Raw genomic sequence first — 15,778 nt, 5'->3', positions numbered from 1 at the left:
CTCTGTGGAAGAGGACCTGCTCTCTATGTAGATATAAAGGGCTCATTGTAAGGTAACAAAAACACAACAATTCTTATGTTCAGGTGATTATAAACTAAAAACATACTTATGAATATTACATTTCTGCCAAGTCCGTTCTACACGCTGCACCTTTAAAGAAGATGTACAATAATTGCAAGTTATGTGCTGTAGCTTGTGATTATTGTACTTTAACAGGTGGAACATGAACCACTACCTGGTTTTATTGCATTTGTTACATTATTAGTAGCCTCATTCCTCAAAAAGCGCAAATAATTAGACACATCGGGCCTCACAGAATAAGAGTTTGTTGGTTGTTTTGCATGAGAGGCTGCTAGATGTAGACTTACAGATGAACTAGAGGAGAAGAGGACTGCTGGTTATGTGTCGGTCAGGTGATAACCAGCTGACAGATGCAGCTCTCTCTCTCTCTCTCTCTCTCTCTCCGGTTGGTTTCGTCGAAGCTTCTTTTGATGCCGGCCATCAGGGGCTGGAGCTGTGCTGCTGTTTTGAGGAGAGTGAGTCAGATGGTAATGGACCTTCTTGTGTTCCTGCCTACCTCTAAGATTTACCACCCACCTTATCTATTCACCGCAAACTCTCTCACATAACTGTACACTGCACACACATTTTTCTCCCTCGTTTATCTTTACTTTCCCTCTCTTTGTCTTTGTCGCTCTCTGCCCCCCCACTCCCCCCCCTCCCCTCCTCCCCTCCCTCGCTGTCTTTCTACCTCTGCTCACATATACAAAACAGGCTTTGTGTTAGCTGATGGCAGCAGCTTTTGGATCATAAAAATATTTTCAACTCCGGAGGGTTTTATTACACCCATATATATTCCCTGGCAGAAGTGCAACCTAAATAATAACTCTTGAATTGATTAGACATTTAAATGGTAGAGCTGCATATTCTATATTTTTTCATATTGTCAACAAATCCCATAAAATTATCAAAACAAAAAAAAAAGAATTGATCCTACTGAGTATTGTTCATGTAGCCAAAACCAGCTTGCAGCTTATTCCTCCATTGTTGTCCCGAAAACTATTAAAAACACATCAATGAGCCACACTGTTGCACTGAGTCACATGTTCCTTCATTACCATAAACATGGGCACTGTAGTTTATTTTTTTCTCAAACCCACACACACTTTCCTGCTGCTGTAAATACTCACAAGTACACCAAATGTGTATTCATCCGCAGCTGGAAATAGTCCCTAACAAATGTACTATTTACTCCTGTTTAAGTAACATTTGCCCAGCTATTTTAAGAAGTTACTGAGCCCTTTTTTTAAAAAAAATGACACTATATATTTGTGAGGAACCAGTTGGCTTGGGGCTGAGTGCCACAGACAGGGTAGGGAAGCCAGCAAGTATTGAGAAACAGGCAAACACCTTGTTAGTTTTGGTTGACAGTTAAAAAAAATATAGAACAACAGCAGACTTATCCTTATGTTGGAACATTGATAGAAAGACAGAGCTGCAGGTCTACATGAACTAGAATTACACTGCTGTTTATAGTAAGCATTTATTTACAACTAAAACAGGCTAAATGATGCCCTTATTGCTGTCTTAGTCAAGAGAGTCTAGATTTGATGACAGTGCACTAACATGTTTGCAACAAAACAACTGACAGCAACAGGTTTCAGATAACTATTTAGTTTCTATCTACTAGCCTTTATCTGTTATCTGTCATTTTAATCTGATCATGTTTTTTTTTAGATTTGATATGTAGGTCTGTTTTCAGGTTCCTCTGAGGACTTTGTATCTTATGTAACATGTTGAAATAACTGTCTTCTGTTGCTCGGCTGTGACACATCCACTATTTGAAGAAAGGACTAGAATTTTAACTGTATGTCTGATAAAACCAGACGGCAGGAATAAAAAAAAAACTATCCTTGAACAAACTCACATTCACAAACTCCCACGTCAGGCATCACCTGACCTAAGATAACCCCATCGCCACACTCCCCAGACCCCTCACGCAACAAGCAGACCGATCGTCTAAACTTCCTCTCCTCCTCCCATCATTTTTCCTCTTCCTCCACCTCTGTGCCAACTCTCCTCCTCCTCCTCCTCCTCCTCCTCCTCCTCCCTCTGTTCTCATCCCCCTCCTCCACTTCCCATCCTCTGCTCCTCTCCTCCTCTGCCTTCTCTTCTTCCTCCTTCTCAAGGCTGTTCAGCCACCGTGAATCATCCTCACCTGGTGAATAATTAAAACGTCTGAGACTCTCGCTCCGTCTGGCCATGGAGGTTTTGACGGTGGAGGAGGGGAGGCGAGGGGAACGGGGAGTGATACCTCGCTCCACGACGCCTGAGGGGGAGTTTTATAGGCAGGATTATGAGCAACTGCCATCCATCTATCTATCCCTCACACACACACACACACACACACACATTCACTCTCGCCGTCCCGGAAACAACTCCCTCAGCCCCCGTTCACAACATGGCTGCCATGTTTTCCTGGAATACCTGACACAGTGGAGCAGTAGTAGCTGCACGACCTAACGTGCATGAAGCGGTGTAATCGTTTCTACCATTTGGAGGATGGTGCCCAATAGTGCGGGGGAGTGTTTAGCAATTCCACGAGGACGGACGCGGCTTCAAAGGCACGTTTGGCGTTCAGTCACCCCCAAGATAATTGGATTGGCACCATTTAAAACAGAGTAGTTGTGTTTAGCCTCTTACTTTAGCGGCCTATGGTATTGTACATGGCAGCACTGGGTAGTTTTTGTATCCCCCATCAACAGTGTTGCATCAGGTCCGTTCTTTCACAGTGTGACACCCAATTGGAGGAATATTACATCAGCGTGTGCATTATAGACAGAACAGAGTAGCCGCTCTCTCGCTGTGTGTGTTTATGTGTGTGTGTCTGTTTGTTGAGTTAGCACTAAAATAATCTGACCAGGGAATATGGATGAAATGTCTTTTATTACATTGGGATGTAGCTGGCACAGAGCTTAGTGCAGTAAAATGCAGCGCTGGCCGTGCACTCAGTATAAACCGAGAACAGCTTCTCTCACCCACATCCAGGTATATATCTGTTGTAGTTTTTGCTGATTGCGTAAGTAAGAATATTCTCAGCTGCGTGATCATTGCATTTTCTTTTCATTCTGCGATTTATAATTAGCATTCCTGGAAGAGAGTCATGCTTGCAACAGCAACTTTGGAGTGCTGTGTGGTTAAAAAGAATACATTAGGAGCTATATCAGCTCATTATATTATGTAGCCGTGCTCTTAATCAGCACACTGAAGTCATTTGCAGAAAACATACAGCTCTAATGCAACGCTCACTCCATCCCTAACCCACCCCCCCCACCCCCCCCACCCGATATGTTTTGCAGTTCTGCACCTGCACACAGTTCAGACATTTCTGCCGACACACAAAAATTCCGCACACTCTCATCTCATCTTATCCCACCAGTCTAATGTATGATACATATTTCCTACAGCTCTGACTCACAGTGTTCTTATTACTAACATGCTGCAGAGTGTGAAATGAACTACTGCACCGGCTATCGTCTGACCAGCAGCTATTTCTCATCACACACACACACACACACACACACACACACACACACACACACACACGCTGCAAGAACCTGATCAAATTTAAACTCGGTAAAGGCGCCCAACAGAGGGACTGATGTGAAAATCAGATTTTATAGTTTGGTGTGAGGCTTGCTGTAATAACTCCAAATTTGAGATTTGTTTGCGGCTGAGGTTGATTATTGTATGTTGAGAATGTGGCGAACTTAAGCAGCCTGTTACACTCTCTCTCTCACACACACACACACACACACACACACACACAATAGGCTGAGGAGTTGAGGCTGGAGTCTCCCTCCCAGGGTCGAATTACTACTGGAACTGGATTCAATTACTTTTATGGGGATTGATTGATCTTGCCCGGCGCAATGGAACCAATTAGATTCTCCCAAAAGTGCAAACCTTCCCCAACCTAGCCTCCAGACATCCTAAAGAATACGCTCAATGTAATTCAAAGGATTTCAATTAGTAATCGACCCTGGTCTGGTGGTTCCCCATATTTTTTGACATCATGATATGCTGATGCTATTGTTGCTTCCTCTTTTTTTTTTTTTTTTTCATTGAGCTACACCTTGCTCTGTGCTCTTGACAACACTGCACACTGCTGCCAGTTTTCATTCCTGTCCTCACTGCCTTGCTTTCTCCCCCCTCTCTCTCTCTCTCACTACTGTCTTTCTCCTTTCAATCTCTTCCTCTCTCTCTGTCTTTTGCTTGCTGTTCGTCTCAGCTTCCGCTAATAACACCCATGCCTGGCAATCCCAGTCACGTAAGTTACTTTAATTTTCATTTTTTTTGCGTCAGGCTGCGCGTTCTGCTCGGCAGTCGCCCCTGCTTGTTTGCTAGTGCTTTCCAAGTCAAATCGCTTTAGTCAAGTGGCACACGCTCTTGCCAGCAAACCATTTGGGTTATTCACATACAACCCACATTCCAAATCAGGCATAATTGCCAGATACTGGTATAACATTTGAAGAAATGACACACCAGATAGAAGAGAGCATGTTTTTTTTATTCTCAAAGCTCAAATCAGTTTAAAAAAAAAAAAAAAAAAAAAAAAACGAGACCCAGGAGATGACACCCAGAAGCAGCAGACTAAATTTTACACTGAATTCATCACACATCTTCAGAAGTTCATACCAGATTCATTTTACCCTCATTAGTCTTTAATGGTCCATATGTTCTGTTGAAAAGATGCCCAACCTCTGGAGGAATTTAGTTTAATGACTCCCCCTACTGAGTAAAATCAACAGTCAGCAGTGGCTGTTAAAAGGAGTCACTCTTGACTTTCTGCAGATTTTATTTCACTATAATATAAACTTAAAGCACATTTAATTTTGATTGTTGTAAAATATCTACCCTGCCTATCAAAATGTGGCATTCAAAGACATTAATGTGAAATATCAAAGTCTAGTCTGTAAAATTAGTTACATAGTTACATAAACTTAAGTGTTCCTACTTCATCTTTAGCTTAAAATGAGATGCTGATAAAACTGCTCAGTTTTAACATAGCTAGTACATTTTAATCCAGGCCCTTCAAAATATCTTAAAAGGGTGCAATTTGTCACAGAGTCCTGGAGCACAATAATTTGCCTGTTAACCATTTTCAGTACAAGTTATGAACATTTTTCAGTGTGTCAGACTGTCAAAATGTCAATCTTTAATGTCAAATATCATTTATTTTTTGTTGTTCCTAGATTTTTCAATGTGGTGAGTTCATAGTGCAGTAATGTCAAATTGAGGATTTAAATTAAATGTTCTTCCAACCAACATAAATACAAAATAAATAATACATAAATACAAAATACAAATATTGATTGCATATTGTATATAAGAAGAAGATTTAGCTACCTGTTTATGCATAGATATGTGAGTGGTTGCACACATATGGAGCTCATCATATGCAGTATTTTTACACCCATGACTGAATGTTATTAGCATGTATAAGTGATGGTACACACTATAACTCACCCAGTTTCAGTTTTCAGATGCATTACTGCAAGAAAAGGGGAAAGACATCAATTGCAAAACATTAACAAACATAACTGTTGCTTACAGCTGTAACATCACTGACTAATTCTCTATTTTCCTGGCTCGCCAGTGCGTTTTGCACCCTATCGGCCTCAAGACATCGCCCTCAAACCTCTGCTGTTTGAGGTGCCCAGCATCACCATGGACTCTGTATTCACCGGTCGCGAGTGGCTCTTCCAGGAGATCGACGCCCACCTCAACAGCCCCAACGCCAGCACCAACCGTGGCGTGGTGGTAGTCGGCAACATCGGCTTCGGCAAGACGGCGATCATCTCCCGCCTGGTGGCGCTCAGCTGCCACGGCACCCGCATGAGACAGATCGCCTCCGACAGCCCTCAGGCCTCACCCAAACGTAAGCATCCACTTATTTATGCATTGGATTTCTAAGCCTTTATCGCAGAGAAGATTTTTGTTTTGAAAATGTTGACAATGTGTTAATGTCAAACAGCTTTTTTTTTAAGGAACTTTGGATAACATTACTTCCGCCTTTGTTTGGAGAATAACAGTGTAAAAAACATCGCATGAATGTGACACGTGTACGAGCTGTCCCCTGAGCGTGTTCTGCTGTCTCGTGTCCAGATGGAGAGGGGCTACCTCTGACCCAGCCCCAGCCCACGCACGGCACCCTGGGAGGAGGCAGCTGTCCCGGGACCCCTGAGATGAGGCGACGCCAGGAAGAAGCCATGAGGAGGCTGGCGTCTCAGGTACGAGATACACCTGCGTCCATGAACTGCACACATCCGCTCACTAGAATTTCAGCCTCGTATTTACAGACAAAACCCAAAGACTTCCAAAAGAATGGAAGTTGAATGTTTGTCTTTAAATACCAGATTATAGTCGATCGGTGTGTTTTCAACTTCCTCTCCTCCCATGGGCTTGTTTTAAAAAGGCAAAATATATATTTTCTCCAAAAATAAGTGTGTTTGTAGTGATTTTAATGTAAAAATCTCCAGCTCTCATTTGATTTGCGGTACATTACAAGAAGATAAGAGCACAAGCACAAACAACTTATGAACATTTCCGCCTCCCCACAGCTTCCTCTTTCCCTATTGTAGCTGTGGTAAATGAAAAAAAAAAAGAAATTGCCAAGTATCATATTAAGGGTCTCATTTGCATACTAGCGTGTTGTTCTTTTGTAAAAATTCTTTCATTTTTTCAATAGAGTAGCACCGCATACATGATTATAAAGAGGAAATATTGTTGCATCACTAAAATGGTCATTTTACTATAATTGTAAATTTATCTGTTTGTGCTTCAGCGTGAAATTTTCTGGCCTCAGTCTGTCAGTAATTGAAAAAACAGTGAGATAATTTTAAATGGCTCCTTTGTATGTCTTAATTTTTCAATTAGTGACAACACAGGTGGTAGGATAGCCAATGATACGCTCTTTTGAAAACCGCCATTTCAAAAATACAAAGCGCGGACACGACTCGGGGGGGGATTCTGTCGGGAATAAGGCGGTTTTCAAGCTTTTGAAAGAAAAGTCAAAAGTTTCAAGCCGCCCACGTGCCGTCATCCACTCACACGGGGTTCGCTCCTGAGGTGGCAGACATCAAAACAGGTGGAGATATGTTTGCTTTTAGCTTCTCCTTTTTTTTTAAAACATTCAAAGTCATGTGCAGCTCTTTTGTTTTCTTAATGTCGTCTTCTAAAAAAATAATAATATCGAAGCATTTAACATCTTTCAACCTGCGTGCAATGTTAACTTACATGATGTGTGACACCGGCTCTTTTTCCTGTCTTCTTTCCTGTCTGCGTATGCATCTCGGGCCCCTACTCCCCTACTGCTTAGCCATCTGCATCCCCAGTCCCAGCCTGATGCATTATGCAGATGTGTTTAAAAAAGAAAAAACAACTTTGCCAGGGAGCCTTATGAAATATTTATACCTGCAGAAAGCCATTTCCCAGCCAAGCTATTAGATCTTGTTAACTCTGTGCATCAATAATTGAGCTCACTCCCTTTTTCACCCCTTTTGTTTTAAAGCCCCTTTATTCCATTGTGACCAAAAATTAGCATTCCAATTTGATTAGTCTTTTTTTTTTTTTTTTTTTTTTATCATCCCCCTTTTTCTAACTGCCCTCTGATCGCTGCCTCTGAAAATTCAAACTCTTTGTGATCTCTCAGTCCCCGGGAGCGTTCGGTCACACCTGCTGCTGCTATTGTTTAGTCGTCTAACCTCTCAGAAAATCTTATCTAGCCCTCTGCTATTTTCTAATATCGCTGCATGTCCGTGCAATGATAACTTTTTTTATTCATTCATTGGTTTAATCATTCATTTGAACACGTTTCAAGTACGTGGCTGTGAAATATGACAGTTTAACACTTGACTCCTTCATGCCACAGTCATCTCACACATGAGCATGCATGAGCTAACTCCGAATCAGTCTCTCTTGGCAGCTGGAAGCGATGAATTATTAATAGCTAAAACCGTACAGCGAAACGAGAAGTATTATGTTTCATTATACTGCAATCATCTACCATGAAGTTGACTCAATCCCAAATGAGTTGTAGCTGTAGTAGACGCTGGGAAAAACTGGCTTTGCACTGACAGAACCCTGGAAAAAAAAAAAAAAGTGTTATTTCCTAAAAGTGTGTCATCTAACTCCCATGCTCCTTGACATTGATTTACAATCAGTTTGCCAATACCTAAAGGATGGTCAGTGTTAAGATTAACAGAAGGAAAATGGAAGTGTTTAGTTTTATATTTCTCTGAGTGACTCGGCTGTAATCTCTCTCCCAACTCTCTGTCGCCCCCAGGTGGTGGCGTATCACTACTGCCAGGCAGATAACGCCTACACCTGCTTGGTGCCGGAGTTTGTGCACAACGTGGCGGCTCTGCTGTGCCGCTCACCTCACCTCGTGGCCTACAGGGAGCAGCTGCTGAGGGAGCCGCACCTACAGAGCATCCTGAGTCTACGCTCCTGCGTCCAGGACCCCCTGGCCTCCTTCAGGAGGGGGGTCCTCGAGCCCCTGGATGCACTTTACAAAGGTGATCCACTTACAGGCTCCCGTTAGTCGAGCATAGTTGTATCTGTCTGTGTTGGTTGCGTCAAATATATTGGTTGGAAGTCATGATGATTCAAGCTCTCCCAAATCTGAATTTATTGATGAGTTTATACAACAATGCAGAAACAGAATGGATTTAATATTTAGTTAGAGTTAGAAAATACAGTAATCTATAGCTCTAAATGATTCAGAGGCATTACAAGGTTATCCGTCTCTCTTGTTCTATCTCATAACCTTGATTTATTCGCTCTGAATGTCTTCACATTCTTCATATTAAACTGGAATTTGTAATGATTCAAAGGTATTTGCCTCACATTCAAACACAGCGCTTTAACAATTTATAACTGATGCCTCCTCAGACCTTAATATCCAATATAGTCTTTGACTGGAGTCCTTAGTGCATGATATTAGATGCCTCTAATGAACAATATAGTCAAGATTAAATTCTTAATCTTAATGCTGGAGCAGATTTTTCTCTTCGACCCGCTAATTCATTAAACCAAACCTGAGCTTTACGGGTGCTCCCGTTCAAAGCTTTCATTTAGAGATGAAAACAAAGTCTGTGATGATTCATTTTTGTGCCTCTTTGTCGGCGACAGCTGTGACCGGCATTATGTTTTCAGGTCGTCCGTCTGTCCGTCTCATTCTCTCGTGAATGAGATATCTCAGGAAGGCCTTGAGGGAATTTCTTTATATTTAGCGCAGACATCCAGTCGGACTCAAGGATGAACTGATTAGAATTGGCGGTCAAAGGTCAAGGTCACCGTGACCTCACAAAACATGTTTTTTGGCCATAACTCAAGAATTTATACGCTAATTATGACAATGTTTCACACAAATATCTAATAGGATAAAATGATGAAATGGTGACATTTTATATCCAAAAGGTCAAAGGTCAACTTCACTGTGACGTCATAATGTTCTGCAAAAACACTTTTCTGGCCGTTAGTAGACGCCATAACTCAGGAACAGAAGGGGAGATTGTGACCATATTTCACCTTGAAACTGTGGTGATTGTTTTATTGAATTCCTTCACTACAAATATTATATGAGTCTGGACAGACATGGATATAAACTGTAACCTGACTGGTTGGCGGATTCATACAACTGGTATTTCTAGTTGAATATGTGGTGAAGTTGGCAAGAAAGTGAAAGATTTTTATCAACAGCTTGTTTTCATTTAGTTTAATGTATATCTACTGTACATAACATTGCTAAATTGTTTGTTTTCATGCCGACTGTTCACAGAGAGGAAGATCAACTCTGAGGAGGACCTCATCGTCCTCATTGATGGTCTGAACGAGGCAGAGTTCCACAAGCCGGACTACGGAGACACGATTGTGTCCTTCCTCACCAAAACCATCAACAAGTTCCCTCCCTGGCTCAAACTGGTGGTCACAGTCAGAACCACGTTACAGGTAAAAACACAGACAGCCAGTTAGGAGTTTATCTTTGAGCATACAGATTGTAGCCACGGCTGTAAATCCCCGCTGTTTACACTCACTTTGCTGTTTCTTTGAATCCAGCGTGAGTGAAACAGTGTGAAAGGGCTCTAACAGCGTCCGGCTCTTTATTGTTTTATCTTCACCACTGCCAGCTAAGAGGATTTTACGTCAACATTTTCTATGGATTAGTTTTACTTCAGCTGGAGGCCACTAACAGACAATATTGAAGTTGTCTTGAATACAACTCCACCCTCTCTGTCTCTGACCTTTCCATGTTTCCTCTACGCAGGATATGAATAGATGTGTTTTGAAAATCGTTCCAATCTTTTTTTTCATTTCTGCTATCTCCGTCTCCTCGCTCCCGGTCTTTCATTCATGAAGAGATACGTGTTGACTAGTTATTCATAGCGTATAATACATTATTTTTGACCTTAATTTCTTGTATTTAAGCGATTGAAGTAAAATTTATCACTATGTCTCTGTACCAATATCACCAAAAACAAGTTCCTCACTGGCATCATTCTGACTCTTCAGGAGATCACCAACTCGCTGCCGTTCCACCGCATCTCTCTGGACAGCCTGGAGGAGAACGACGCCATAGACCAGGACCTGCAGGGCTACATCCTGCACCGCATCCACAGCAGCCCGGAAATCCAGAACAACATCTCCCTAAATGGCAAGATGGACAACACCACCTTCGGGAAGCTCAGCGCCCACCTCAAGGCCCTGAGCCAGGGCTCCTATCTGTACCTCAAGCTCACCTTTGACCTCATTGAGAAGGGCTACCTTGTCCTCAAAAGCTCCAGCTATAAGGTGTGGAGTTAGTACTAGTTTTGTAGTTTTTTTTCCCTCCACTCTGACACGCTTTGTCTGAAAGTACTGTTGTAAAATCATGTGTTTAATTCATGTAACAGTCCGAACCTGACATGTTTTTGATAAATAATGCAACTGAACGGTTTTACTGTGCATTTCATAATGAAATATTTTATCTCACACCCCCAGATTCATTTAATTTCATGTATTCAGAAGTGCTTCCAGACTCCATACAAAATGACAAGTGATAAATTCACATTCTCCTCTCTAAGGAAGACCGCGTGGAACAGTCGAAGACGTGCAGTACAAACACGCTGCATTATTCATATCCTGTAGAGTCGATCCAAAGGAAATCAGCGTTTACGATTCAGATGCTCTGCTTCCTCAGGTGGTTCCAGTCAACTTGGCAGAAGTGTACCTGCTACAGTGCAACATGCGCTTCCCCACGCAGTCGTCGTTCGAGCGGGCGCTCCCTCTGCTCAATGTGGCCGTGGCTTCGCTTCATCCGCTGACTGATGAGCAGATATATCAGGCCATCAACGCTGGTTCACTGCAGGTAGCAGGTCCTAAAATATACAAGATCTCATACCTTGAGGCCTTTTTAATATCTCAAGACCTCTAATGGAATGAATGTATTGTAAAACGGCCTTGGCGAACCAGTCGGTATCAAAGCTGACTTTCTTCCCAAAGTATGCAATTTAAGCAGAAAATGTTTTAAATTTTAGTAGATTTTAGTTAGCTAAACTGTGATTTTCCTCTATCCTTGAGTTTAAACAAAAATAAATGAGGCTGTTATTCAATTAAAATTCATGGCTTGTTATTGAATGTTTATTTAACGTGGGCTTAACAATTTGATAAAGAAGGAATCTTTATTTTTTTATGAACATGAATAGAATAAACGCATATTATATTCTGTTATTTGTGCTGAAAGACGGATAAATGCGATTGGCATTCATGATGAAACAAGGTTTTTGGGTGCGCTGAGCAACATTGATGTATATTTCTTAATCAGAGTGAGAATGTTAATATGTACAGTGTTTTGGATTCTTGATACAGCGCTCGTAAATGTCTAAATAGCAAATCTTTTGTTCGTTATTGCAGCAATATAACGTCCAAAAGCGATTAAGTTGTTTCATGTTAAGAAATCTGCATGTCTCATCTGTAAATAACTAATAACATTGAAAAAAATGTATGTGGTTGCAGGGCACACTGGACTGGGAGGACTTCCAGCAGCGCGTGGACAACCTGTCAGTCTTCCTGGTGAAGAGGAGGGACGGTACCCGGATGTTTGTCCACCCTTCCTTCAGGGAGTGGTTGATATGGAGGGAGGAAGGAGAAAAGACAAAGTTCCTCTGTGATCCGAGGTGAGGACGAGCCGGAGAAAGAGAAGACGCTCTTTAATATGTGACGCTGAAGATGATCATATGTGTAGAAGAAAAACTCGAGTACTGCTAATGTGAGGTCATAAGATTTGTGTCGCTTCAGGAATTTGAACTATCCTGTTCGGAAACAGGTTTTATAAGAGGATGAGGTGGTTTAAAAATCTGTGATGGGATCTACTGCCACACAATCTCAGCTGTTATCCAAGAAGCATCAATAAGAAGATTCAGATTTTGTTAAAAAAATAAGAAAGTACATCTTTTCTGCATCTATTATTAATCTAGTATTGCCTAACTAACCCCAGTCAAAGTTACTATTCATCAATTAATTCATCCTTCAATCAGTTGCTGCTATATTGTGTGTAACATGCAGAAATGTACCTTTAAGGTGACAGACTTTGTTGTTAATCATTAATCAGTCATGTATAAATAGAAATCTGTTAGTCACAGGTACATTATGATTTTTCAAGCAGAGGAAGTGTTGTATGTTATATTTTCAGCCAGAACATTTTATTTCCTATATTATAATTAAAAGTGATTGAACCAACTGTGCTAATGATAACAAAATGTAATGACCTGATGAGTCAGTCTCAAGTATTGAAAGATTGCATGTTTGTCGTCTCTGCAGGAGCGGGCACACCCTACTGGCCTTCTGGTTCTCTCGGCAGGAGAACAAGCTGAACAGGCAGCAGACTATTGAGCTGGGCCATCACATCCTCAAAGCACATATCTTCAAGGTGTTTGTCTCCACGTGCACGTATATACAGACGCACACACACGCGCGCACGCTCCGATGTAATGAATATTTACGCTCAATCTTTCTGTTCAAGGGTCTCAGCAAGAAAGTCGGGGTTTCCTCATCTATCTTGCAAGGTCTGTGGGTGTCCTACAGCACAGAAGGCCTTTCAGCTGCACTTTCTTCACTCCGAAACCTCTACACTCCCAACATCAAGGTACAGGCAGCAACTTCAGCAGAGAGGAGTCATACTTGAATAATATTTCAACATGTTCTGGCTAGCAAATCAAGGGTAGTTCTCAAAATATGCCAAGACACAAGATAGTTTCACTGTTACTTTGTTCACTTTTTACTTCTTCATTTGTTATTTTTGTGTGTGTGTGTGTGTGTGTGTCCAGGTGAGCCGGCTGCTGATGCTGGGTGGTGCCAATGTGAACTACCGTACAGAGGTGCTGAACAACGCCCCCGTCCTGTGCGTCCACTCTCATTTGGGCTACATGGACATGGTGGCTCTGCTGCTCGAGTTCGGCGCCTCTGTCGACGCCCCCTCCGAGAGCGGACTCACGCCGCTCGGCTACGCCGCCGCCGGGGGACACATGGCCATTGTGACGGCGCTTTGTCGCAGGAGAGCGAAGGTGTGTGAAAGAAACTGCGAGGGTAGAGTGTGTGATAATAGGAGATTATTTGTAGCCTTTGCTGTTTTCCAAACGTATTTCCGTCCCTGTTAACAGGTGGACCACCTGGATAAGAACGGCCAGTGCGCTCTGGTTCACGCAGCTCTGAGGGGCCACATGGAGGTCGTGAAATTCCTCATCCAGTGTGACTGGGGCATGGGGCCGCAGCAGCAGCAGCAGCAGTCACCTCAGACCCAACAACAGGCGGCCTTCACGAAGAGCCACGCCGTCCAGCAGGCCCTCATCGCTGCAGCCAGTATGGGCTACACAGAGGTACGGCAGGGGCTGGTCGGCGGGGGTGAAAGTGGTGTGATGGTTTTTATTTGAGGGACTTCTTGTAACTACTACTAGTCCCTTTGTTAGAAATGTTGTTGAGGTAGATTGTGCATGTTTTTTGAAACTGAAAATCATGTTAATAAAATGCTAAATTTACTTTATTGCAACAATTTGTGGAGGACCAGAAGCGTCATGGAAATAGTTATAAAGCATTTCATTAACTGACATCTAATTGAACTCTAAAAATAGGAATTAATGCATGATTTTACAAATGAATTAATTAATCCGTAAATAAATAGACTAAATTATGATTAATTGATATATTAATGGACAATGAAAAGAGTTTTTAATCCTTCAATCACACTCACACTAAGTTTGTCATAAGAAAATACTCTAAATCCTTATATAATACCCAAAAGTCCTGTTCATTTGGTGGAACATGAGGAAAAAAAGAATCACATGACTTTAAATGGAGACGAAGGTGAGCTGACGACCACGGTTGCAAAGGTCATAGTCTGTGACACCTTTTAACAGTTTTTATACCAGGTACTCGCACATTAAAACACTCAGCTGCTTTTCTTAGTGACACTGTGCGCGGTTTGGCACATGTTTTACCGTTACTTATTTAGCTCCAAACACGCTAATGACTGAATGTTAAGAGTGCCAGGAGAGACAGGATCAGATGATGAAAAAAGTTAAGAGGGGAAAAAAAAAGAGGAATGTGATTATTTCAGCACTTTGGAAATCTCTTTGCGAGCCAGTAAACTTGCACTAATTTGAATTTGTAAAGGAGGGAGGGGAAAGACAGAGTGTGATGGAAGGGAAAATGGGTTAGGGGAATTGAGAGATGTAAATGAGATACTGGAGGTGTGAATTATCCTTATGTTGTAAATCCTACTTAAGGCTGTAAATTCTCAAAAGCAATAACAATTTTAGACGACAACTTATTGACGGGAGTCTGGCGGTCGATGTCGTTTCTAATGACGGCTGTCAGTCTGTGAAATGCATCCTTTTTAGATCAAATTACAACGAACGAATTTACGTTTAAAAAGAAAAGTATTTTCTATTTAACGTCTTTATCTCGGGTCTCGTTGAAGTCGACGTAGACATCGATCTGTGTCATCTCGCATCTTGTTCCCCATCAGATCGTGTCCTACCTGCTGGACCTGCCAGAGAAAGATGAAGAGGAGGTGGAGCGGGCTCAAATCAATAACTTTGACACTCTGTGGGGAGAGACAGGTGGGAATACCTCGCCAGACATTAAACCAATAAAACCCTGAATTCAATACTGACAGATGACTGCCAATATTTAACAGTCCATGTTGATGTCCTAATCTTGAATTGCACATTTTTTTTCAGGTAATGAAATTCCTCTTATAAAAGCAAAAATACACTTCTATCTTGAGACGTACAATCCAGACAATGTTCTTTTTCTAAAGGATTTATGAAGTGTTTTGTGAAAGGGTTTTTTTTTTTTTTCCTGTGTGGCACTGTGAGGCAGAGCGCTGCAGTGCGGATATGAGAGATCGTTCTTGTGTGTCTGCTGCTGCTTGCTGCTGCTGCTGCTGCGTCAGATGCTGATGGCAGTGCAGTGGTGTCATTGGAGCATAGACAGGGCTGGGCTCACACAGACGATGGGTGGGTGTGGGGGGGAGGGAGGGAGGGAGGGGGGGGAAGGGAAGGAGGAGTGCGCTCCAGGGTGCTTGGAAATGACTAGTCTGATTGCACTGTGGCAGGGTGTTGAGAAATGTAATGTATCATCGTGACCTGAAGCTATGAAACCTCATCGGGAGCTTTATTCCCCTCCCGCCGCAGCGTTGAAAAGGCTGCTTGTCGTTGTCAGTTGAAGAGGGGGGGGG

At 42.2% G+C, this 15,778-nt stretch overlaps 1 protein-coding gene across 7 annotated transcripts in view; it reads left to right on the top strand.

Annotated features, from left to right (window-relative positions):
* The window catches only part of tanc2b (tetratricopeptide repeat, ankyrin repeat and coiled-coil containing 2b), a 144,603-nt gene that overhangs the window by 119,571 nt on the left and 9,254 nt on the right, over positions 1-15,778 (top strand). For 4 of the 7 annotated variants that reach the window (XM_044337045.1, XM_044337041.1, XM_044337042.1 and 1 more), the window contains 13 exons: positions 4,292-4,330; positions 5,660-5,941; positions 6,169-6,293; positions 8,348-8,579; positions 9,845-10,014; positions 10,576-10,854; positions 11,243-11,410; positions 12,058-12,218; positions 12,862-12,970; positions 13,064-13,186; positions 13,368-13,604; positions 13,701-13,916; positions 15,065-15,158. In XM_044337045.1, the coding sequence (XP_044192980.1) occupies positions 4,292-4,330; positions 5,660-5,941; positions 6,169-6,293; positions 8,348-8,579; positions 9,845-10,014; positions 10,576-10,854; positions 11,243-11,410; positions 12,058-12,218; positions 12,862-12,970; positions 13,064-13,186; positions 13,368-13,604; positions 13,701-13,916; positions 15,065-15,158 (2,235 nt within the window). The remainder of the gene's footprint in view (positions 1-4,291; positions 4,331-5,659; positions 5,942-6,168; positions 6,294-8,347; positions 8,580-9,844; positions 10,015-10,575; positions 10,855-11,242; positions 11,411-12,057; positions 12,219-12,861; positions 12,971-13,063; positions 13,187-13,367; positions 13,605-13,700; positions 13,917-15,064; positions 15,159-15,778) is intronic. The other 3 variants (XM_044337047.1, XM_044337044.1, XM_044337043.1) reach the window with 1 other exon arrangement.

The sequence above is a fragment of the Thunnus albacares genome, chromosome 20 (genome assembly GCF_914725855.1).
Source record: "Thunnus albacares chromosome 20, fThuAlb1.1, whole genome shotgun sequence".
Taxonomy (NCBI): domain Eukaryota; kingdom Metazoa; phylum Chordata; class Actinopteri; order Scombriformes; family Scombridae; genus Thunnus; species Thunnus albacares.
The sequence above is the reverse complement of the archived record's forward strand: the minus strand, read 5'-3'. Positions and strand labels throughout refer to the sequence as shown.